Raw genomic sequence first — 25,362 nt, 5'->3', positions numbered from 1 at the left:
AATTAGAGGCCCTGTTAATGTCTATTAGAGACTCATTTAAAGTGGATGAGGAAAAACACTTTACATTTTACTAGAAGAGACAGGCTGCATGCATTGTTTTTCTTTACAAATTTTTTCAGCACTCAAAGTTCTTTTGGGAATTCCATACTAGATAAGGGTTGGTTTAAGCAACCAGAACAATGATGCATTAATTTCAGTATGAAAGAGGGTGGGGGTACCATTACCCACAGGAATTCTGGTAGAAAGCTGGCTTTACGTAATGAATGAGTTCATCTGGTGAATGGAAGTACATTTTTAGCATGCAGCTGAGCTATTATAAGCACTGCTTACAGGAAATTTCAATTTGCTTGTTACTGTATTCATAAACATTATGTACAAACTTAAAAAAATTGTTGCTCAGTCATGCGAATGGCACAATTCAGAAAAACGGGACTGTACCAATGTCATGCTAACAGGCTACCTTTATGAATTGCAAATTGTGTTCTTAGTATTTTAAGGACTTTCTTATTTTATTTCCTTCTGATCACATATTGAGTAAATTTGCTCTGATTTATTATGTGTTATGGAAAGATCCATAATTCGTTAATTCTGACTGCATTAAATAGCTGGACTTCCATGTTATAATCAGCAAATTCTAAAACTATGTGTGCTGTCCATTCTAAATGACCAGTTCTGCACGTGTTGCACATAGAACTAAAATCTCTTTAGTTTTACCATCAGTCTGGTGCTCCATGTTTTAATCCTCATTTGATTGACTTTTTTTTCTGCTGGGATTCTTGCCCTTTAAGATGACTCTGCTATATGTACTGTACAGGATGAGATGCAGAATGTTATGATGGATATAAAACACTCATAATAAACATAAGACCTTAACTGACAATTTGAAACTCATTACACACGTGTAATATGGACGTCTTGTAGAACATATCTTCCAGTTATTGGCTTACAGTACATAATTACAGCACAGGTCCTTTGTTCTCTTAGGTGTGGGCATAATTATCAGAAATGAGTCTGTCACTAAATAGCAAATAATAGCCACCTACATTGGTGAAGAGCATAAGAGAGTGGTGCACTTATGCCCTACAGGGCTTTGCAGTCATTGCACGGAGCTGATTCATAAATGTTTTTGCTAATGTTGCCATGGCTGCTGAATAAGTGTCAGTACACTAAGCTAATGAAGAAATCAGGTACAGCTGCTGCTGCCATTGGCAGGAGCCCAGCAGTGTCACTGGGTTACTGGTAGACTGGGTGTGGCTGTAGTAGGGAGTTTGTATGCTCTGCAGGCAATACTGGAATATGGCCTAGTGCCTCTGTTAATTCTATATGTTCTGTGGAGTGTTGCTCCAAAAAATGACAATGTTGTCTGTTATGCTCAGTAACACATCACAATTTCCAGGGGTTTAGGGGCTGGGATCATATTCTTGTGCAGGTTGTCTAAAGCCGTATCCCTCTTATTCCTTGTCCCTATTCCACAGTATAGTTCACTATTCACAGATTTGTGAAAGGTATACTATACGGTAGATTTCCATTTGTATTTCAGTTGTGTACCTGGACTCCTCCAGGACTGCATTTGTACAAACAGTTATTTGACTGTGCACAGATACCTCCGTGAATTATGCTCTGGACTGCACATCAGGACAGTGCAATGACATAACAAGTTTATGATTAGTTACCTTGGTTCCTGGGTATGCCAACATACTAAGAAGAGTCCAGACTTGCTAATGTTTAAGAGAAAGAAAATACTAATGATATTAAAAAATTGTATTTGCAGGTGCTGGTGCAAAACTTTACCTATCATGGGAATGTTGTGATTTAGGAGGAAACCCCTGATAGGCAGCGTAATATTCTACAGAACTTAGCAGGAAAACCTTAAACATATTTTGGTTCACTGCTAGTACATCAAAATCCTTTGTGTGGCATTAAGTGAGGTTTTGCTCAACTTAAAATATCAATTATCAAAAATTAATATTTGAAGAATTTATATAGTGGTAACTCAAGTACAGGAAAAGGACTATATATGTGGCAGTTTCTACTTTAAAGTGATACATGAGAAGAAATGCAGGTACCAAGGTACCATACAGACAGTGAGTGATCCTAGGAAATCTTAGTAAAGGTACCATTCTATATGCCCCATGTATACAAGACTGGGTTTTTGAAAAACAACTACTGTGATATTACAGAGTTAGAGAACAAAGGTCAGCTTTATATTATATTCATAAAATGGGAGGAGATAAAGTAAAAAAAAAAAAAAAAAAACTAGAAAGAAAACGAAAGCCACTGTTGCCAATATTTTAGAAAGTGAAATGTTTACAATGGGTCTAAGATGGGGAATGCAGTTTGATAATAGATATTGCAATGGTATATCTGGCGGAGCTCAGAGCAATGTTTCCAAATAACAGTATTACATGTGTAGCAGTAAGTGCTAATATTCTCTGTTGGCTGCAAAGGGCGTAATAATAATTGCTAACCTACCAGTAACAGTGCTCTGAATGTGAGAAAGTTTTGGCGTTATCCTAACTCTGAGAAAGCTGTGGCAGCACCTCATCTGAAACAAGGATGTGTTAGTACCCTAACTGTGAGAACATAATGTCAGTGCCCTGAGTGTGAAAAAGGATGTGACAGTGCCCTGATTATGAAAAGACTGTAGCAGTACCTTAACTATGAGAAGGTAATGGCACTGTCCTGATTGTGAGAAGACTGTGGCAGTGCCCTGACTGCGAGATGGTAATAGTGCTCTGACTGTGAGAAGGCTTTGCCAGTGCCCTAACTGTAAGGAGGCTATCAATGTGCCTTGACTATGAACAGGTAATGTCCTTGTCCTGAATGTGAGAAGGTGTAGGCAAAATCATATTGTGAGAAGAATGTGGCAGCCGTGCCCTAATTTGTGAGAAGGACATAGCAGTTACTTGACTGTGAGAAGGTTGTGAAAGTACCATTACTATGGTAAAACATTACTTACTCTGGTTGCTCCCCACGTCTCTGCACCTATCTTCTCAGCGAGCTTTTCATCATTTGTGATGAGGATATTGTCAAATATTGTGCCAGCTCTTACCTGTTAAAAAGATATAAGTAAAAAATCTAGTTTTTAAAATGCAATAATAGCTTCCTAAGGAAAATATTTTTTATCATCATCATTAGAGACAAAATTCAATGAATTTGCTTACACAGCTGATGTAATACAGTCTTTCTTAACTTTGCACCATTTTCAGCAAACAAGATCCAGTAATTCAAAGGCATCAACAATTTTCAGAAGGAAACCTTTCTTCCCTTCAAACCGTTATTTTAGCCATACACTTATTCAGCATTTCTGCGGGACAGTATGTAGAAGGACACATTTTGCCAGCTGTATTCCTCCCATATGATAGTGGTAATTTATTTTCCAAAGCCTGTGAAAATAATGTTACTTCTTCAAACTTTTAACTGTATCTCTCAATGTTTATTTTCTGTCTGACCTCAACTTCTACATAAAAAATACATTAAGGAGGTATGAAACTCAATGGCTTTACTGTGGTTTGAATGTCACAGAAAAGAAGAAATCAGGTGGTAGAATGCTAACCATGTACATGGCTTAAACGTGCAGAAATGTCTCAATTCGCTAGACTTGCTGCAGACAATGATACAGATGGCAGGGTTAGTACATGATCATTTTAAATGTTAACATTTGGTTACAGCAATGATTTATATGAACTTGTTCTTTGCAAGTGTTACTAATTACGAGTATTTTCACATGTAAAAGTGTTGCAGGTTGATATTAATGTTCCGTCATTCAGTATAATTTTTAGCTTAGTGTCCATTTAATACTATACCTATAATAAATGTGAGCTATCACCATCACCATTTTTTGTAGTTTATGAAATACTCTCCCCACCACTTCATGAGGTCTGTCTCTTAGTCGGTCTCTTCATGCAGTCTTTATAGGATGTCTGGCACTAGTTAGTGTGTTTGGATCAGGGGCCTGAGTAAGCCCAAGAGGTGAATTTACAACTTCTGAAACAGAGTGTCCTTTCTGGAACTCTGTTGATTCAGTACCTACATCTCTGGAACACAGATTCAATTCATTCAAATTTATTCATCTCAAACTTAGTACTGGTCATTCATCCATCTAGGGATATACTTTGCATTGCTTTTCTTGTCTGTGAATAGATATGGTAATTTTATACTTCTTTGGGTATGCTTCTGATCTTCTGGCGTGCATCAGAAGTTGGTCATCTCCTATTTGGCTTGACACCCCTTTGCGGGTATGAATTTCATATCTGCTCTGCACACTTTGTCCATGTATTATTAAACTAGCTGCATTCATCAAAGGCTCATTTCTTGGAACAACATGGACTGCCTTCTGCTTGCCAGTTCTGTAAACCTGTACTAAAACCTACTTTTCTGTGGAAGAACTTTTGCCTCTCATCTCAGTCATATGCTCAAACTCCTTGTTTTGGACCTTTCTTCAAACATCTGATTTCAGTATGTCCAGTCCTAGCTTCAAGTTCCAATTCATAAAAACTTTGATATGCTAAGAGAAATATATCTGTTTTGAGCTACTGTGCTTTGTGACTTGGACTCATAGCTTTAAATGCTTTCTGGAAATGTGGATTGATTTTCTTGCTACCCCATTCTTAGCTAGATGATAAGCAGAAGATGTCAGCTGCTTTTTGCTATTTAGCTTTACAAAAATTTTAGCCTGTGGACCCCTATCATGGACAGTCTCTTTTGTGCAGCCATTCCTTGAGAAAACTACTCCCAGCACTGTATCAGTCTTGTGTGAGGTAGTTCATTCCATGCAACATCCCCTGCTATTTAAAGTGAGCATCCACATCAGTCAATAACACTGAGTCTGTAAATAGATTTGCTGACTCAATAGGGACACTGGCATGGTACTGACAGTCATTACCACACATTTAATGGTATTTACAGTAGTGTATTTTGGACCACCTGACATAATGAATACCTTTTTTCTAAATCTTCAATTTTTTTTCTGAGTTCTAAGTCACTATATAAGGCTAAGGCCACAGATTATATTTTCACAATCCCTGCATGTCTTGTATGTTTTCTAACACTCTGGCAGGCAAGTCACACAATAGTATTCCTTCTTAGATGACAAATTGTTCTTTCCGAGTGCAAATGGAGATTTCCAAGTAACTTCCCACTATAGCCATTCTTTTATGATAACGTCATAAACTTGTGACAGTACTAGGCGATTCCTAGTTTCCATTTGAATGGGTTTGTTGGTCAATGCAAGCCATTCAACTACCACCATGCAAAACATATCCAATGGTGATGCAGTGCTTACTTATTGCGTCTTTTCATACAGAAGTACTTTCAGTTCATCAGTATTACTACATTGCCCAGTAGTCTAGAATTCAGTATCACAGAGGAGTATTAGCTCCTAGAAAACGTGGCACATACTGTAAATTTGCTGCATTCATAACAGGTTTACTTTCTTTGGCTTACAGATTGATAGCAGCGGCTGGTGGTCTTTTATACATGTGAATCCCTCTTCATATGAATCAAGTGAACATTTTTTTACTCCTCGCAACAGGTTGCACACGTCTTTGTTAGTCTGGGCATAAATGAAGTTCAGCTTTAAATCAACGATATTGAAGCAAACATGATTATGCAACTGAACCGGGTCCATTCTATAAGGTGAGGCACAACCTGATTGGCAAGGATTTTCTGAGTGCCAGTAAGACTTACTTTGGCATTTTCATTCATTCTCGTGTAGCAATCCCCATTCTGTAACAATGCATTCAGTAGATTGAGAAACCTGTGAATGCAAGTCACCAGTCCTAAGTTATGACTGAATGACCTAAACCTCTGAGAGTTAGGGTGCTTTTAACATAGCATCCATCTTGTCTTTTGGAGTATGTAACAGTTCTTTATCAAATAAATGCTCACAATAAGAAATTTACTTTTTGAGAAGCTCACCTTTCTGTTAGCTTAAAGCTCATGCTTTTTTGACTGTCCAGGACTATATGCAGCCTGTTCAAATAATCTCTGGGTAGAGCACTATTATGTTTATGCATAATAGCCTTTCACCCTCTGAAACACAGTGAACAACTGGCTCCTTTTCTACAGAGCCAATCATTCCCCCTAACACCTTAGCCCAGGTCTATGGCCCCCTTCTCCTTGCCATAGCTAGGTATGGCTGGGGAGCGATGTCATTCTATTTAAAACATTTTCTCTTCTATTAGGCTTTAAAAATAAATCATAACAAAAACATGGAGTATTATGTGCCTCTTCTTTTCACTTTACAATGCCTAAGGGAACATCATGAATTTTCTCCAAGATTTGGTTACAAAGTTGATTTAAATAATTACCCAGCTGGAAATTAGCACAAATCCTTGTGACTCATGAATTTTATCCCAAAATGTATTGTATACTTGAACTAAGCTTTTTTTTATTATTTTCATCAGGCTATCTTATCAGTACTATACTTATACTTTCAAACTTTGTAATTCTATGTCATGCTCAGTATGATTAGCAAAGTCCTGAAGTTTGAGTGTACATGTAGTCTACACTTTGTGGCAACCTTTATGAATCCCCCACAGTATTTAAAGCTGCAAGAAAATCAGTAGGAAAACTAAAATTAGGAGGAAGAAGGTGTGAGTTATGGTTGTGTTGTCTGTTCACTCAGAATGGTGTACACTTAGTGTAGGTGTTGAATCTCAAGGGAATATCTTTTTCAAGTAATTTTCTCAATGGCAAGATACTTCAGACAAGTGTGGAATGAATTTGAATAGGTACTGAATCATATGCAAAAATCTCTGTAAGGGATCTTTATTATTAGGTCATCTCTACTGGATTTGATTGAATGTCCCCTATATTTAATACTGGAAATACATGGTTGGTATTTGTCTTTGTTTCATTATAAATTCCTGAGGCATAGCTGGTCAAGACATCAATTAAGGCTTATGTCATGCATTCTATGGATTCATCCCACACCAAAATACCATCTATAATATTTACGAACCCCCTTCAAGCCTTCAATGAGCTGGGCAAAAGCTCATTGAGTCAGTTCCAGAGTTGATGGAATTCCAAATGTCATTTGGAGAAATCTTTTATCTTCTTAATGGAGTTTTAGAAGGGCATAGTTTTGAGCTTTCTGGGTCCAAAATGATATGCAAGAATCCATGTCTGGCATCTAATACAGAGAAAACATTTGGTATGGGCATCACAGAGAACACTTCTTCAACTGTTTTCAAGGGATAATTCTCTGTCATGATGAGTTTAAAGTTCTATGGACCAATCTAAATTCCAATGTCTTCAGATGTGTCCACAGTCATTATGTTATTATCCCCATTAGGTAGATCTTGTATGAAAATGCCACTGGCACATTCTGCAGTGCATGTACCACTAGTGTCATTTCTGTATATACTTTAACACTATTTTGTCCAGATATACATTAAAAGTCAGTAAACAAGTCAGTGTACTGTCCAAAACTACTAAACAAAACATCTAAAGTCAGGATTTTGTTTGCATTCTGTGAGCCTCTGTCAATGCACGCTACATTTTGCTTCTGATGCATCATAGAATGCAAGGCGCAAATTTGCGAAGCTTCTGACTCATGAATCTTGAATAGTACGTCAATGATCAGATCATTTGCTTCATGAACATGTACATGATGTTCCCTGAGATTCTGCTAATTAACAACTTCTTGCACATCTGAATCATGGTCATTGTGAGCCAGTTGAAGTATCTTGATTGACTGCACTGTAAACTCTAGTAGTACTTGATACTTGCATTTGTACACTGTGAAATTACTTTGTCATGCGAAATTCTTCACAAGCAAGTCTTGCCAAAATATTTGATTCTTGAGTTGACACATCATCAAACAGAAAAAGAGTATTCATTATTTTTATACATACCCAAAAGGTTTAATTTGTGGCCTGAATAAGTCAGCCATGAGGCTTTTGACTCTGATAGCAAACTTACTGAGTGCCGTTTTCTGGATGTTATGCTCCTGTATTCTTCACCTTTTTTGAGCTTAAATGAAGTAAGCCTTCCATTCATAGACAACTTTTCAGTTCAGTGATTTTTACACTGAAAATACTGTTGAGTTTCTTTACTTGGAGAAGCAAAAGCATACACAGTCTCAACACACGTCAACTGTATTCACAAAAAGGAAGTTATGTCTTACCATAACTTTCCATCTGTGTTGTTGATCTTCACTAATCCTTGACTGTGGGCTCGGTTCTGAGCCTTGGAACTGACTCAGTTGTTATTCCAGCTGGCGTCTTCAAAAACTCTCAAGCTAAGCTCTATCCACAATGCTCCTGCGCACAATGCTCCTCACCAAATTACCTAAGATCGAGTTTGCAAACTATAGTGACAGACAAGAAATAATAGATAAGAGACCACATCTGTGTTCCTATTATGAAGCCAGTCTTTGAGAATATTTAATCCACAAGAATTCTAAAGGCCGGGGGAAGGAGGGAGGGAATGTCAAGGATTAGTGAAGACTGACAACAAAGAGGGAACATTACGGTAAGACATAACTTCTTTATCTGATGTTGTCAGTCTTCACATAATCCTTGACTGTGGGACAGAGTCCCTAGCTACCCGAATATTGGGAGGTCTCATGGAAGAATATTCATGAGTACCATCGAACTAAATGATGCATGTCCCCTAGAGACCTGGTCCTGTTTGTAATGCATAATAAAACTATGAGGAGACGACAATGTTGCTGCTGCAAAAATATCATCTAAAGAAGCTCTGGCATGAAAAACTACAGATGCTGCTATAGCTCTCACTGAATGTGCTTTTAGGACCTGGTGGGTGGAGTCCCTTTTTGTTGTAAACAAAGGTGATACAGTCCCTTAAGCCATTTCGCCAGGGTAACTTTAGATATTGGACTGCCTAAAGAAACTGAAAAAAAGGCAATAAATAGTTGGTTGGATTTTCTAATAATCTTTATTCTATGATGGTGCAAATGTAATTGTCTGTGTACATCTAGCAAATGTAGACAGTAATCCCCTTTATTGGAAAAATTGGGAAAAAAGACTGGGAGATGTAAAGTCTGATTGATATTCGACTTGGAAACAACCTTTGGTAGGAAGGAGGGATTTGTCCGGAGGGAGACCCTGTCCTTATGAAAGATTAAGTAGGGATGTTTGCAGGACAAGGTTTATATTTCCAATATTCTCTTGGCAGAAGTGATAGCTATTAAAAATAAGGATTTCCAGGACAAGAATTTTAAGTCACAATTTGCCGAAGGTTCAAAAGGGGGAGAAATAAGAGACTGAAGTATCAAATTCAAATCCCATGATGTACAGGGTTCTTTATATGGAAGTCTGAGCATTAAGGTTCCTTTCAAAAAGGCTTTACAAACTTTATATGACATGAGTGATGGACCATTGAAACCAATATGGAATTTGGGTATTGCAGCAAGATGCACCTGAATCTTAGAGGGTGATGAGCTTGTCTCATAGAATAAGGCTAAGAAGTCTAAAACTTTGTCTATGAGTGCTGAATATGGGTCAAGTAGTGGGCCAGAATGATGTTTGGACTGGGGAGGTGAGGGAGGGATGGCTGGGAATCATGGGAACTGGAGAAGCCATACAGTGAGCTTGAGATGTTGTAGATTTGGATGAACCAATCCCTCTGGGTGGGACAACAGATCTGGAGCTGGGTCCAGTATTCCGGGTTTCCAAAGCAGATGTGGCCATAGGAAGGGAAGCTAGACCTGACGAGGCCAGAATGGGGCAATGAGAGTTATTCTTGTCTTCAACCTGTTGGCTTTCTTTAGAAACTGACATATTAGTGGAATTGGAGGAAAGGCCTACAATAGACTGGGGGGACCAATCATGAAATATAGCATCTCTGGGTAACTCTGCCGGGGGGACAGGGATTAGGGGAAAGTAACTGTTGCACTTGTTGTTCAGTGGGGATACAAACAGGCCACAGCAAGGTTGGCCCCAGTGGCAGAATATCTTGTCCTCCACCACCACTGGATTGAGAGACCACTAGTGAGGCATAAGGATGGCTCTGCTCAATTTGTCCACAGTCACACTGGAGCTCCCTGGAATGTGCATTACCATCAGAAAGTGGTCAGAGGAAATCGCTCATTGCTAAACTCTGAGCACTTCTCGACAAAGAAGGTAAGATCTGGTTCCCCCTTGCTTGTTGATGTACCAGACTACTGACATATTGTCTGTCTGTATTGCAATCATTCCCAAGGGGAGGGTATCTTGAAATGCCTGCAACACTAAGAGCACCACCCTCATCTCTAGAACATTGATATGCAAGATGGCCTCCAGCTGGGACCAAGTGCCTTGGATGATCTTTCCCAGATAATGCCCCCCACCCTATCTGGGACATGTCTGTAATCACTATGGCTTGGGGTTAAGGAGAGACAAAGTGACAGCCCAACAGTATTTTGTTGGGGTAAAGCCACCAACTTAAGTTTTCCTTGCATCAAGTGGTGATCACAATCAGATGGGACATTGGTTGATTCAATAATGACCATTGGGAGGCCAGAAGCCATTGAAGAATTCACATGATATCTGGCCAGGGGAACTAGAGTGACAGAGGATGCCATTGACCCTAGAATGAGTCTTGCTGTTACTTTCTTGCTTCAAATGATCTGGATCACTTGTGATCTGATCCTTTGGAGTCTTTCTAGGGGAAGTGATGCAAAGCCATTGATTGTGTTGAGCATAGTTCCCATGATCTCCAACTGTTGTGATGGTTCTAGGTGGGATTTTTTCATAGTTTATAGTGTTTCCTAAGCTGGAACAAAGGAGAAGCGTGTAATCTCATGCCTTTAGGAGATGACACCTGGTGGGAGTGGTAAGGGGCAAGTCATCTAGATATGGAAACACTCGTAATCCTAGCAGTCTGAGATGAGCTGCTACCACCGTCATGCATTTGGTGAACACCCTGGTGGCTGTGGTGAGACCAAAGGGCATTGCCCTGAACTGATAGTGCCTGGCTCCCAGCCAAAGGTGCAGGAATCTTCTGGACTGCTTGCCCATTTTTATATGGTAATACGCATCCCGAAGATCTACTGAGCACATCCAATCATATTTTTCCAAGAATGGAAGTATAGACTCTACCAAGACCATCTGGAATTTGGTTTGTTGAACTGATTTGTTCAACTGACTGAGGTCCAAAATTGGTCTCCAATACCCTGTTTTCTTTGGCACTAAAAAGAATCTTGAGTAAATTCTGGATCTTCTCTGGTCTGGTGGGAATGCCTGGATGACTCTTTTGTCGAGCAGTTTTTGAATTTCTAAGACTGCTGCCTCCCTGTGACTGGATGGAACATCCAGGATTCTTATTGGTCTTTTTGGTTCCCCTGAAAGGGGGATATTGTAACCTCTGGTAATGATCCTCTGCTCCCATTTGCCCATTGTTATTCCTAGCCATGCCGATTGGTGCAGGGATAATTCCCCCTCGACTGCCTCCAGAGGAAGGCAATTGGGCCTCCTTTCAGGAGCGCTGGTAGGAGTTACCAGGGAAAGAGCCTCTGGAACCCTGATTCTACAGGCCATTTCTGCCTCTTGAATGGTGTCTTCCATTATTACTTCCCCCTCTGTCCCAGGGGAAATCATTGCCACATGAGTCCTGGAAAGGTCCTTGGGTCTTTTTGAACCATAGCCTACCAGTTCTCTGGTTCCTGGAGTACGGCAGTTAAGGAGTGGAAAAGCATATGCCCACGGCAGAAAGGGTCTTCTCATCTTTCTCACATCTGGCTAGAGTTTCTTTAACTTTCGGGCCAAACGAGGATGATCTGTCAAATGAAGCATTGACAAAAGAAGACTTAAATGGCTCAGTGAAATCACATAAGTGCATCAAGGTGCGTCTCCTGATGGCTACACCTGAACCTACTGCTATTGTCATCCCTTCGACAGCATGAGCAATTAGCCTCATGGACTAATTGTTGTCAGATTCTAGGATGGTGAGCTGAAAAGTAACTTTGTCTCAGACTCCGTCAGCTACTGCTCCTGAAATAGTATCTGAATGCTCTTTAATCAGATCTCTTTGAAGCCCAGTAAAATGCACCATATAATTCAAGGACCTGACGGTGAAGGTCGATGAGGTGTATACACACTTCTCAGTTCTATCCATTGTCCTAGATTCCTTGCTAGGAGCATCGATAGTAGGACTTTCATCAGCATGTTTATTTTTGGTGGCTGCCACAACCACCATGGCATCCACAGGAATACCTTTGGCCCAGTGTTGCTGATCTGTAGGGGGAGAGAGAATACAGTCAGATCTTTGGGATAGGCTTGATAGGGTCAGGTAACTTCCAAGCCCACTGAGCGATCAACTTAACAAGATTGTCAGTGGGTGGAGAGATCCAAGAGGTAGAGGGCTGGGTATGAAAAGCCTCTAGGTATACTGATTCTTCTGAGGAAGGCTGGAGGGTAGTCCAGCCACCATTCTGTTTAAGGATTTCTAGGATGTCCCTGAAGGAAATATCTTCATGGGGTGACTTAGGGGAACCTTCTCTCCATAGTCTGGAAGGCAGGTCCCCCTGTAGGGATGGGAGCCCGGAACTGAAATAGGCTCCTTTGGAACCGTGGTCCCATCCCGCACCAAGGAGGCCACCTCCAAAGCAGAAGCCAGGGTTGAGCTTACATATGCTGAAGCACTGAGGGGCATGTAAGGCTCCAAAAGTATCAAAGTTGAACCCAGTCCCTCAAAACCGGCAATGAAGCCCTGACCCCAGGAGGTCTCTGGTTCCGGCAAACTGGAAGAACTCAGCACAACTATTGGTGCCAGAGAAGGAGCTTTGGCTGAAACTGATACAGTTGAAGCTGGGAAAGTGAGTACCAGGGGCTCCTCCAAAATCTCAGCTGGAGTCAAAGGAAGAATAGGTAGAAGTGTGGAAGAAGGCAAGGTTCCAGAGCTAACAAGGCTAGGAACTATGGAAGGAGGTAATCCCCTCGCCATAAGGAGTTGGTCAACCAGTCTCATAATATCAGATTCAGACAAACTCTTGGTGGACTGAACAGAGGAGGCCGATGGAGATCTTGGTGGCCATGTCTCCAAAAAGGGACTGGGAGCATGGTTCACAAATGGATCCACTGATGGCGAGTAAGTTGTGCAAGGTAAAGTTCTTGTCTGAGGGTCCTTTGGTTTCAAGTGTTTGATTGGTACTGAAGGGGGTGTTGTCTGCACCAATACTGGTACTTAGGGCATTGATGCTAATGAGGTTGATGCCAATGGCACCAATGACTGAATATCTTGGCCCACCAGTGTCGAGGAGGTTGTAAGCACCATGGGGGATTTGGCCATTTTAAAAGGCAGTTCCGAGAAACATGTCGGAACCGAGTGACTTTGCTTTTTTGGTTTAGAAGAAGAGGAAGAAGAGGACAAACTGGCTTCTGTTTTCAGACCAGACAGGGCATCTTCGAAATCTGACATAAGAAACCCTTTTAAGATAAGTTTGCTTTTGCAATCTATCATGGTTCTGGAACTAAACCCATGACAGATCACACAGTTTTCTTGTAGATGGATCACACTGAGGCAATACAAACAAAAAGTGTATCCATCCAAGTTAGGCATTTTCATTTCACAGAAGTGCCTTTAGAGGGTTTGTCGTCCATAACAAAAAAACAAGGCCACCTTACACACAGACACACACACACACGTGCACTGTTGTACTAGAAAGAAAGTGAATAGAACTTTTTTTTAAGGTAAATAAAAGAGAAGAAAGGAAAGGAAAAGGGAATGTCAACAGTGGTATGTAGAGTTACCAGAAGGTAAAGGGGAGAAATTACCAATAATGGTACTTGAGATCATCTAATGGTAAAAGGAGAGAAAACACACTCAGTCACATACTAAAGACTATCTAATAGAAGAGCGGGGTACTATAGATAGGAGGAATTAAAGATAGAATACAGAAAAAACTGGCATACAGTTTGAAGAATAAGCTAACGCTCAAGACATTGCAGAGGACGTGTCTGGCATTACAAAGCAACAAACTAGATCTAAGGTAATTTGGAGAGGAACATTGTGGGTAGAGCTTAGCTCGAGAGTTTTGGAAGGCGCAAGCTGGAATAATGTCTGAGTCGGATCTGAGGCTCGAACCAAGCCCACAGTCAAGGATTATGTGAAGATTGACAACATCAGATCAAATCTTTAAACATGCATGAGTCAGACGAGGAAGTTTTCATTAGGATGACTACAAAGTCATTCATTTTATGTGTATTAATCATTTACAAAACCACAGTTTTTCTTTTTCTTCTTGACTTTCGTGCTCATAACCAAATCTTGAATAAAATTGCCATTGCTAAGTTTTTAACTGTATTTCCATAGCCATGCATAGCAGTGACTTCCTTTGCTGCTGTGCTGTTTGAAGTACTTCTCACACAGAACTTTGCACAGAGTGTACTACTTAGTCTTGTACTAGTGGATTCTAGTTTTATTTTAATTGCACACATATCCAGTTTTTCAGGTAACTCATCTGAAGGCTCAGATTTTCTGCTGCTCTTGCCAGTTTATCCAAGGTTGATTCAGGTGCTGATAGCAGTTTAGTCTTACTTTGTCATTTTTTTAATTCCTGACTCTCAACAATAGAACAAACAGTTCGCCAAACTTTCAGTCTTTAGCGCTGTGCTTTAACTCATTCTCACAACTCAATCAGCTCCTGCAAATGTTGCTTTCTAATGAAAAACAAATACCAGACATATGACAAATTATTTTCTGTCTCTCAGTCTTGCTTCAACTTGTCTTTAATGCCAGTCATATCAGTCCGTTGCTCTTTAGTAAGAATAATATATTAAATACATTAATAGTATCCCCTTCTGTTAGGCAAAGGAAAGTTGCAACTTGCATCTCTTTACTCTTTAGCTATAGCAGACAAAAGCAAAATGGCTTTTCATATGGACCATGTTCTTATTTTATTTGTTGGGCTGAAATTTTTTTATTTTCAGATTTGTTTTCCCTTTGAAGATTTTCAAAGTTAACTTTTTCATTCCTTTCTGTTTTGGTATAATATATATTTGTTATCAACATGTTTTGTTCAGTCATTTTTGTGCTTTTTTGGGTCAAAAGAAATGCTTATCCTGTCTGAAAGTTGCTAAAAATAGCAAAGTAGAGAAAAACTTGGTAAAGTACAAATTGTGGGATAGATGCAAAGATCCCATTTCTGACACCATGCACCATAGTGGTTATGAGGTTCAGATTTCTTTCATAACGTTACATATCTACAGACCAGATACGCACACCCAGAAGCCAGTAAATGAACAACTACATGCTTTACTATTATTGTACCAGTTAAAGAAGGAACCAACATCATGAGACATCCTGTATGCATGCTTGACCTTATGGGACACTTAAAGTCACACCAGACTACACATTAAAGTAACCGCCATATATACTGGTACCAGCTCAAATGCATTCATGCTTGCTGTGACTTGTTTGTTTTCTTTCTCTCCTCCATTTTCCCTAAGAACTTATCTGCATACATTGGCCATCCAAATTGATAGTATGTTGTGTTCAACCTCAACAGCTGTAATTCATAACCATATAAATAATGCACATTAATCAGAAAACATAAATATGACTTTAATAAAGTTTGAATGTTAAAGAAAATGTGACCCCTGCTGGGAGAGTGCTTACAACTGGTGCCTATGCACATGAGCAGTAGTTTTTAAATTAATTAATTTCCACTGCATCCATATTGCCTTTCTTCTTCTTTCTTTTAATGACTCAACTGTTGCCACTGCACAACATTTGCCAAGACTCTAAAACAGGTGTGACAGGCATTATAGGTTCATAGGACGATACTAGGCTATTGACCCAGAGGCCCTTATAAGCCTAGCCAAGAATTTACCCATGTTCCCACAAAGTCAGCACCTGTTTTCCCTGTCCAGCAGGGACACAGGTGGGATCCCAAGGGTATATTTTTTGTTTCCCATCCAGTCATTCAGGTTCCTCTTAAAGAGGGCTAGTGAGGTACTCTGCTTGACATGGAGAGAGAGTCTATTCCACAGATGGGGGTGTCATTGGGACACAAATCTATCCTGCCAAAAGTTCTATTAATGTTACAGACCAGGTTGAGGCCTTGCATGCAGGTTGCGCAAGTGGAGTTTGACTTACGGATATGCTGCAACTCCATCAAGGCTGAGTCTGAGATGGCCAGACATAGGTCACCTCTGAGCAGTCTGTACGAGACTGAGTAAAGGGACAGGGCTTTTAGCCTATCTGTATAGGATAGGTGTTTGAGACCCTGGATTTTCCTGGTCAGGAAGTTCTGTGGTCTCCCCAACTGCTGCATGCGACTGGCAAGGTACATGCCGAAGGGGCCACTGTACTCCATAATGGGTCTGAGGACATGCTTCTAGCACCAGTCATTAGTTTGGGTAAGGCCCTCTTGGAGGATGTTCACATCACTAGGGAAATTTATGACAGTGCCCAGACTGCAGTCATCTGCAAACTTGGTCAGCCACAGACCATTGGTTTTGGCTTGCACCTCAGAAAAGTATATCCCAAACAGTAGAGGCCCAAGACCATTCCTTGGGGTATGCCTCTCATTATGGATCTACTGCTAGAGGTGGCTTCCCCTATTTTGACTGAGTGGGTTCTATCAGTGAGCCAGTTAGCTATCCATTTGGTAACATACAAGCTGATGCCTAGCTGGGAGAGTTTATCTATTATGCCTGAGTGGGGAATAGTGTTGAAGACTTTGGCTAGGTCAAGGTAGGCGGTGTGCAATGTCTTCCCCTCATCCATGGCTTTGGTGACTGTTTTGAAGAAGGTGACCAAGTTTGCCAGGCATGATCTCTCTTTGACAAAACCAAACTGTGTGGGATCAAGCATTTGGAGGTTGCCAATGTCCTTGTTTATAAGGTCCATGATAAAGTGTTCCATGGTCTTGCAGATCAGGATAGTTAGGCTGATGGGCCTATAATTGCCTGGGTCGGTGGACCTTTGTGTAGAAGGATGACAGTGGCTGTCCTCCATTCTACTGGGATGAAGTCAGTGCACAGGCTTTGGTTGAATAACGTGCCTAGTGGTGCTGAGAGCTCTTGCTTGAGTAAATGTAGGACACAGCCAGGGATGTTGTCGGGTCCCATGGTGGCTGTATTTTTTGTCTTTGACAGGGCATTAATGACCTGCTCCCTGGTGATGAGAGGAGGGGGAGAGGTGCTGGGCATATCCTGGTTTACTGATGGGGGGGCAGTGGGGTGAAGTTTTCACTGAACTTGTCTGCCAGCAGGTTGGCTATATCTATGGTGTTTGTGTATGCTGTATTCTTACCACTAGCTCAGAGCAGATTTGGGAGTTACCTTTGAGATTGCAGATGTATGCAAAGAAAGCCTTGTGATTGTCCTTAGTGGATGTGGTCAATTTGGACTTGAAGACGGCCTTAGAGGATTTCACCAGTGACCTTATTTGCTTGTTTAGACAAAAGAGGGATTGCTTCCAGCTTAGTACCTGCTCCTTCTTGGTCCTGGACAGCAATTTTTTCCCTTTTATTATAGAGTCTGTTTATTGCTGCTGTCCTCCAGACAGGTTTACTCTTCCATGAGGAAGATGATTTGGTCCTGTCAGGTATTGCTGAGTCCATGCAGCTACATAGGTGCTCATATAGTTTTTTTGGTGTAGGCTTGGACATTAGTGCTTGTTCCATCTGAAGGGATGGTGGCTGTGAAGCTGCTTATACTTGCTCTCAGGAGGTTGCAGTCAGCTTTGGAAAAGTTTTTTTGTTCGACTCTGGCAAGGGGGGGGGGGGACAGGGGAGATGGTGACTTTGAAAGTGATTGCTTTATGGTTGGATCTTACCAAGGAGGATAACACTGTAGGGGTGCTACAATGGCTACTCATGTTGGTTAGCACCAGGTCCAGGATATTTTCACCTCTTGTGGGGTGTCGAACAGCTGATCCAATGCACTGGCACTGACGAAGTTGAAGAATCACTGGGCATTCGTGTTTGAGTTAGAATATGTTTTCCACTCTATGGTTGCATAGTTAAAGTCAGGGTAGAGGGTTGAATCTTGATGGATTCAAGTAAGTTCAGATAGGTGGAGTGGGCCTCCTGAGTCATGGTTGGGGGTCTGTAGCTAGGTATGATTTGAATAGGTGTTTTGTCAACATTTAACTGCACCTGGAATGTCTCCTGTGCATCATACTGTTTGACCAGCCTGGAGGTGTGTATGTCTTTGATAAATATTGAAACTCCACCTCTTTTGGCTTTGTAGCCCTCCATTTGGTGTCTAAAAGTATGGTAGGAGAAGTAACCTGGTAAGGCTGGGTTGCTGTCCACAGCTCTGAACCAGGTTTCAGTGACCACAAATTTCAGCATCTTCCAGAGTGAGAAATGCTTTCAATGAGTGCAGTTTCATGTTAAGACTCCTAGCGTTTTGCAGCATGACCTTTAAATTTTGTTTAGATTAATTTTTCATGTTGGTAATTTTGTCCTCATGACTTTGCCTAAAAAATGCACTACGGGGAGGCAAGAGCCTTTGACAGAAGCCTGAAGCCCAGGGGAGACAGATGAAGGCCATCTCTTTCAAAGCATTGTGGTCTGTCAGTCATGTCCTTCCAGGCTGTCAGGTACTGGATCCCCTTAGAATGACACCAGAAACTAAGTCAATTGTTAAAGTCAATCATTTTCTGGTTTGCATTGAGGCATCATTCTGGGTGAAGGTAGGATGTTGCTTAAGGCTAGGGACATACCTGCCTGGGACACATATTCAGCGAGCTCAATCATGTCTCTCTTCATATAGTTCAGAGAGGTACGGCTCAAGTCATTCACACCAACATGGAATATGACAGAGTCGTAACAGTACCTGTTGTTGACAGACTTGAGTGCATTAGTGATATGGCGGATTCTAGCACCTGACAAACAACTTACCGTGACTTTCCTCTTGTCTAGCCTGGTGAAGGGCACATCTGTGTGTCTCATGATAGAGTCTCCTATGACTAGTATGTTGAGTTTGTGGCTGGATCTTAGAGGCTGTGAGACACAGGCATGTGTACTATGTAAGGTGCTTGATGCGGTGGGTTGTGATGTACGTGTGTGCTTTTGCCTCAGAGGTCTCTTTTGTTTAGGTATGTTTTTGTTGCAAACCTCCACATATGTAGGAATGTACTGTACAGGTGTGGGTGGTGTTAGAGGTGTGGTGTTTGTGCAGACAACCTTCTCAGTGTCAGATGTACTGGCTTGTGATTGAGACAGCAAGGATTCTAGGTTCTTAATGTAATCACATCTCTTACATATTGTGATCCTAGGTGGTAGAAAAGGAGGGTTGTCCATGTACATGAGGCAGTTGCTACAATGTCTCAGGATGCCCATATCAACGAGACTAGCAGGAGAAATCACAGGAAATTGTCCCTCCATGGTTGCCAGAATCTGTGGAAGAGAGGTCAAAGACGGTAGACTGGGTACTATCAGAATAGAGTACCTATATTATAAAGCACAGAGCTGATGCTTACATGCTACGAATCAGCTATCAATAGATGAAAAATACAGATGAGTATATTTTCATTAACCTCTTCTTGGGTAAACAGAATCCTGATAATTAATCAAATATTATGCAAATATTTACATTATGATTTTTCACTGCTTTGCTGGTGTTCATCACAGCAATCTAACAAGTTTAACCTTCTATAGATCATTTTAATGTTAACCTACTGTCACTTTCACGTGAGGAAATGAACTTCAGAAATATCTGCTGTGTCTGTTTTGTGCCTCTGAATCTGTCTTGTTCATGTACTTTACGTACACTTAATCTTGTTTATGTTGCTTCCCACTAGGCCCTTTTTACTTCAGCAATTCACATTACCTGACTTTCCTTTATCATTTGTAACAAATTTCTGTTGTCAAGACTCAGATGCATGTTTTCTGCCACACACAAAGCTCCTTGCTGTCTGTTTACAGATGCATGCCAATCTCCACAAATTACTGATCACTTCTAGTAGTCACTAGCATTCAATGAAAAGGGCAAATGAACTGTATGACTCCATGCTAGTGATGTCTTACGTATGGGTCTATATTAGATAAACGAAAGTTCATCTTAGTGAACGCTCACATGAGAGAATATCCAGGTAGTCTAAACTGCAATTGTGGGGGGTGCACCCCCACACCCCCTGCTAAATATATATTCCAACTCCGGGATCACACTACAGTGAGGAAAGGGCAAATATTCCCATCTTCACTGTACTGTGATCTCACAATTGCGGGTTCGTGTTCCACAATATTCGCTCATGTGAGCGTTCGCCAAGATGAACTTTTGTTCATCTAATATAGACCCCTTACATATCATTGCATTATTTTACCAAGCTGCAACAGAGCATCTTTTTTCCAGAAACAACTCATCATATATACCACGATACATCCTAATGACGTATGCTTTTAACCAGAGTATTTAATCTTGCCACAGCTTATAAAGTGCACAGAGGAAATTCTAAAAGCTGATGAAGAAACATGTTCTTACCTACTGGGAGAGAGATGTGAATAAAGCTCAGTAAAGAATACTTTAAAAGACTTAAATTAATCCTAAAAACAACATTGACTTCTAGGAACAAGATCCAAGCCATTAATCAATTTGCTCTTCCTGTCCTAACTTATAGTTTTGGAGTAAGTGACTGGCCCCAAAAAGTGTTGGATAGATTGGATATTAAAACAAGAAGGATGCTTCATGCTCACCAAATGATTTATAAAAAACAGTGTATACCAAGATTATATATTCCCCATTCTGAAGGAGGGATGGGCCTCCTTGAAATTGATTACATGTATAGATCTGTAATCGTGGGACTCCACACATATCTACTGACCTCACAAGATCCAAATGTAGTGAAAGTTTTGAAACATGAGGAGAATAAATCTAAGATGACATCTCTGCTTAATTTAGCAGAAGCATGTCGATGTCAAGCAGGAATGGAAATCAAAACAGAAGTAAATAAAAACTAGGCAGCAACTGAATGTGCTAAAAAACAAAAGAAAGAATATAAGGTGAAGGACCAGATGAGAAGGCAAGAAATGTGGAAAACACATAAATATAGTTGCAAGTATAGAAAACTTCTGGAAGAGCTTTATGTTGATCAAGAAAGAATGCAGGAATGGTTAAGGAGAGATGAATTCACATCAAGAAATGAAAGGTTAATATTGGCAGCCCAAGATAGTGGGCTATGTACACTCTGGTTTGCAAAGTCCACTGAACATGTGGGAGAAACAGACATATGTAGGTTTTGTAAAACTGAATTGGAAACAGTCACACACCTTGTTGCTGGCTGCGACACACAAATGGCAGAAGGACTGTATACTGAAAGGCATAATAATGTGGCGAGATTGTTACACTGGAAATTGTGCAAACATTATGGTATCGAAGTGGCTGAAAAACACTGGAAAAATAAGCCACAAAGAATCATAGAAAATTATGAAGTTTATATCACATGGGATCACCCAATACCAACAGTTCAAAAGATAGATGCTAGAAAACCAGATATAGTGGTTCAAGAAAAGAAGACAAAAGTAGCATTGATCATTGAAATCGTCACACCCAGTGACTACAGTGTCCTGCATACAGAGAGACACAAAGTCATAAAATACCTTGATCTGCAGGCAGAAACGAGAGCCATGTGGAAAAAAGACACCCAGACAGTTCTAATAGTAGTAAGAGCAACGGGTCTTATTAAAAAGAATTTATAGTCATATTTAGATATGCTACCAATTCATGTAACACCGTACGAATTGCAGAAGGAGTCATTACTGGGCACATTGCAGGTGCTGCGAAGAGCACTTTTGGCTAACATCTAATTTCATGACCTTTAATCATATTTTGACTTAGGAATGGGGTCCATTCCACTCATGGTATTAGAAACCCAAAAGACTTAGAGAAATAAAAAAAGAGAGACCATAACTAGAAGACAAAAGTAAGATCTCTTACTGCTTTACCTCAGCAGTAATACAGTTGTGGTACAGTTAAATGGTCCAGAAAAGCTACCTTTCTTCATCTGGTTTTGTGAATTCTTTTACTGATGGCTTGCTAATTAAACCAGAAATTACTTTCCAATCTATATGTGTGTGAGTGTGTGCATGTGTATTCAGAAGTGTATCTAAAGTATTTAATTAAATGCCCAAGATGTTTATACACAAAAATGTTGACTACAGTGCTACAAATGCATTTCATGGGTCGAAATACACTATGTAGCCTCATGCTTTAAAATATTATGATTTATGTAGATGCAGCAAAGTTATCCCTTCCCTGTAGTAGTATATAGCTTTCTGGATAAACAACTGCATTTAAGAATGTCTTCAATAATATGATTTGTCACTTTGCATACCTGCCACAGATCAAAGCCAATTGCACCAATGTTATAGTATCTGTAAACATGGGAATCAGGTATATACTCAGGATTCTCAATTTCTGGATGAACCCATTTTCCCTTGTAGTTAGGATTTTCAATTTTACGTGGTTTCCATTCACCCTGTATGAAAAATATATAAAATAAGAAACAGATTAAATTTATTGTACATATTGCAGCACAGTTACACCTCTGTGAGAAAGAAACAATTATTTGTTTTTCAAATGCAAAAAAAGTAGAGCTGTGTAAGTAATGTTGCCATAACAGTAGATGTTTGAATGATAACTGACCTTCTAATCCTGCTAAAGATGTAACAGCCAGCCAGCTTCCAAAGTTTCAGGACACCTTCCACATGCCAAACCTTTAGTCAGATCGAGATGAGCTAACTAAACAGTCAGGTTTAGGCTCCAAGTCCTACAGCACTTTCATGCTAACAGAGAGAGGGAGGTTAAAGACCCGGGAAAGACAATACTAAGAAAATAAAAATAGATGTCCACACCTGGGTATAAAAAAAAACAAAAAAACATACAAAAACAGGGGGGAGGGTGGAAGGATGGAGGGAGTGGCTACTGCAGCAGAGATCACCATTATGGTAAGTTTATTTACCCAACTGTACTATGTTCTTCATAAGAATCACTGTTGCAGTAGCCTTAGCACTATGGGTAGATTACTATGGAAGGAGGAAAATGAAGCTCCAGGAACCCCTGGAGAATGGTCTTAGAAGACCCTGTCCTAGACCTGGAAAAGGAATGTAGTTTATACTGCTTTGTAACACTATGTACAGACAAACAAGCTGCTTCTTCTAGAATACTTCTAGAATCCAGTCCTTTCCAAAAAGCCACATATACAGCCAAGGCTCTGGTAGAATTAGCCTTGAACCTGCCTGGAATAGTTTTGTTGTGGTGCATGTGACAAAAAGTAATAGCTTGAGGCAACCATTTGGAAATAGTCTGTTTTGACAACCGTTGTCCTCTTTTCTTACCTTCACAAGAAATGAACAACTGATCAGAAGTTCTTAAAGATTTTGTTCTGTCAGGATAGTACCTGAGTTGACTGTGGACATCCAAAGTATGGTTATCTTCTCTCTCTCTCTTTTATTGAGGTTCCTGAAAAAAGACAGGTAGTCGGATAGCTTGGCATAAGGTAAATTCTGTTACAACTTTAGGCATAGATTAAGGATTAATTCTTAAAGAAGCCCTATTGTTGTGGAAAATGAGATAAGGTTGATCCACCATAAGAGCCTGCAACTCAGATACTCTTCTTGCAGAGGCTGGAACAATTAATAAGACTGTTTTCCATGTGAAGAACCTCAAGTCTGCCTGAAAAGCTGTTTCAAATGGAGCACAAGTTAGTTTTTCTAACACAAAATAAAGATCCCAAGGAGAAGACAACTGTTTTCCATGAGGTTTTTCATGCAACACCCCTTTCAAAAACATTTTCACATAAGGCAGCATTGAAAGAGGAGAGAATCTAGGGGAGAATCTGTGGGCAGACATTCTGAAATGGCTGACAAATGAATCTTAATTGAAGAGTAAGACAAGCCATAGAAAAGTAATACACAAAAATTGTAGAACCGGAGAAACCCTCCTCCTGAATGGGTGCTGGTTCTTTTCTTGACACCAACTAGAAAACTGTTTTAATTTGCTAATATATGATTTTCTTGTAGCAGGTTTTCTTGCTTCCATTAATACCTGATGCATGTCCTTGAAAAATGATGCTTAAAAGTTATTAAAACTATATCTTCCAGGCAGTCAGTTGTAGTAATTGGTGGTCAGGGTGTATCAAACACCCCTGGTCTTGTATGAGTAAACAAGTGTGTGAGGAAGTTTGTGGTAATTGACCCTAGACATTTCCAGAAGAAGGGAGAACCACTCTTGCTTGGGCAAGAAGGGAGTCATCACAATGATCTATGAGGAGTCCTTGCGAATCTTCAGAATTACTCTGGATATTATTGCAAAGGATGAAAAAGCATACAGGAACATTGACTCTTATGAAGCAATGTTTGTGAAAGCACTTACTCATTTTTTTTTAAGATTGATAAGATAAATGTTTTGCCTCTCTGTAGTTCCTGGTTGGTGTTTGGTTGGACTATAGTTTCCTGTTATTTGCTAGAATTTATGTGATACTCATTTTGTGTTTAGTTCATACAGGAACATTCCTGTCCATGAAAAGAAAATGTATCTGTCTTCCAGGTCTGCTTGCACAGAGTCCTGGAGCAGAATTTTGCCAACTGATTGTTTATTGTATAGACAAACAGATCTGTTTGAGGTGTTCCCAACAGATGGATCAAACCTTGGTTCCCAACAGATGGAGCAAACCTTGGAAGACCTTCTAATTCAGTTTCCATTCTCAGTGTTTTTCTTGGTCTTGCTTAGCTTATCTGCCCCACAGTTTTGCTCTGATGGTATATAAGATGGCTGTAAAGTGAGATTGTGTTGAAAAGATATATCTCAGTCTAGCTGGCTCCCCTTGCTTATTTATATACCATATCACTTGGTATTCTCTGTAAACACCTGTGGAGATGCCAGGGGTCACAGATGACTGAGAGAGTTGGAGACATTTATGATAGCCATCGTCTCTTTTATGTTTAAGTATTTTAGCCTGTATTTCTGTTCCAAAGACCCTCACTTTTATTCCCATTGACACTGGGACCAGAAATATTCTTGAATAAATCCTTTCTCCTAACTGATGAGAAAGTACAGTTTCTAATGGCTCCTGAGTAAGCACATGTTGAATGACAAGACAGAAAAGGAGAGTTTGGCCAGGCTACTGAGGAAGAATCCCCAGAAAAATTGGGAGATACTCCCACAGCCACCTGTAGTCTTGACAGATTTTTCTTAGAACCCATGTGTCTAAAATAATAGATTGCCAGAGAAGGAAATGGATATATATTTTTTTCATACATATTAGATGGTCCTTTATTTTTGAAGGTTCCTGCTTTCTATTTGAAAACTCCTTCTCATTGCTTTTTAACATCTGTTTAGCAGAAGATTCCTGTGACTATTTATCCTGCTTTTTAAAGAAAGTTGTAGTGTGAGTGTTGAGTCCTTGATAAACATGGAGAAGGAGGGCTGGAAAATCAAAGCTATCTGTTTAATCAGCTTCCCT

The 25,362-nt window shown here is 40.1% G+C and overlaps 1 protein-coding gene across 1 annotated transcript in view; it reads right to left on the bottom strand.

Annotated features, from left to right (window-relative positions):
* The window catches only part of LOC122813646 (calreticulin-like), a 218,447-nt gene that overhangs the window by 14,852 nt on the left and 178,233 nt on the right, over window positions 1-25,362 (bottom strand). Inside the window, exons 7-8 of the mRNA XM_044086080.1 lie at window positions 22,234-22,377; window positions 2,960-3,052 (exon numbers count right to left, since the gene is read on the bottom strand). Coding sequence (XP_043942015.1) covers window positions 2,960-3,052; window positions 22,234-22,377 — 237 coding nt within the window. The remainder of the gene's footprint in view (window positions 1-2,959; window positions 3,053-22,233; window positions 22,378-25,362) is intronic.

The sequence above is a fragment of the Protopterus annectens genome, chromosome 10.part0 (assembly GCF_019279795.1).
Source record: "Protopterus annectens isolate FY-2018-M chromosome 10.part0, PAN1.0, whole genome shotgun sequence".
Taxonomy (NCBI): Eukaryota; Metazoa; Chordata; order Ceratodontiformes; family Protopteridae; genus Protopterus; species Protopterus annectens.
Note: the sequence above shows the minus strand (reverse complement) of the source record. Positions and strands in the feature narration are given on the sequence as shown.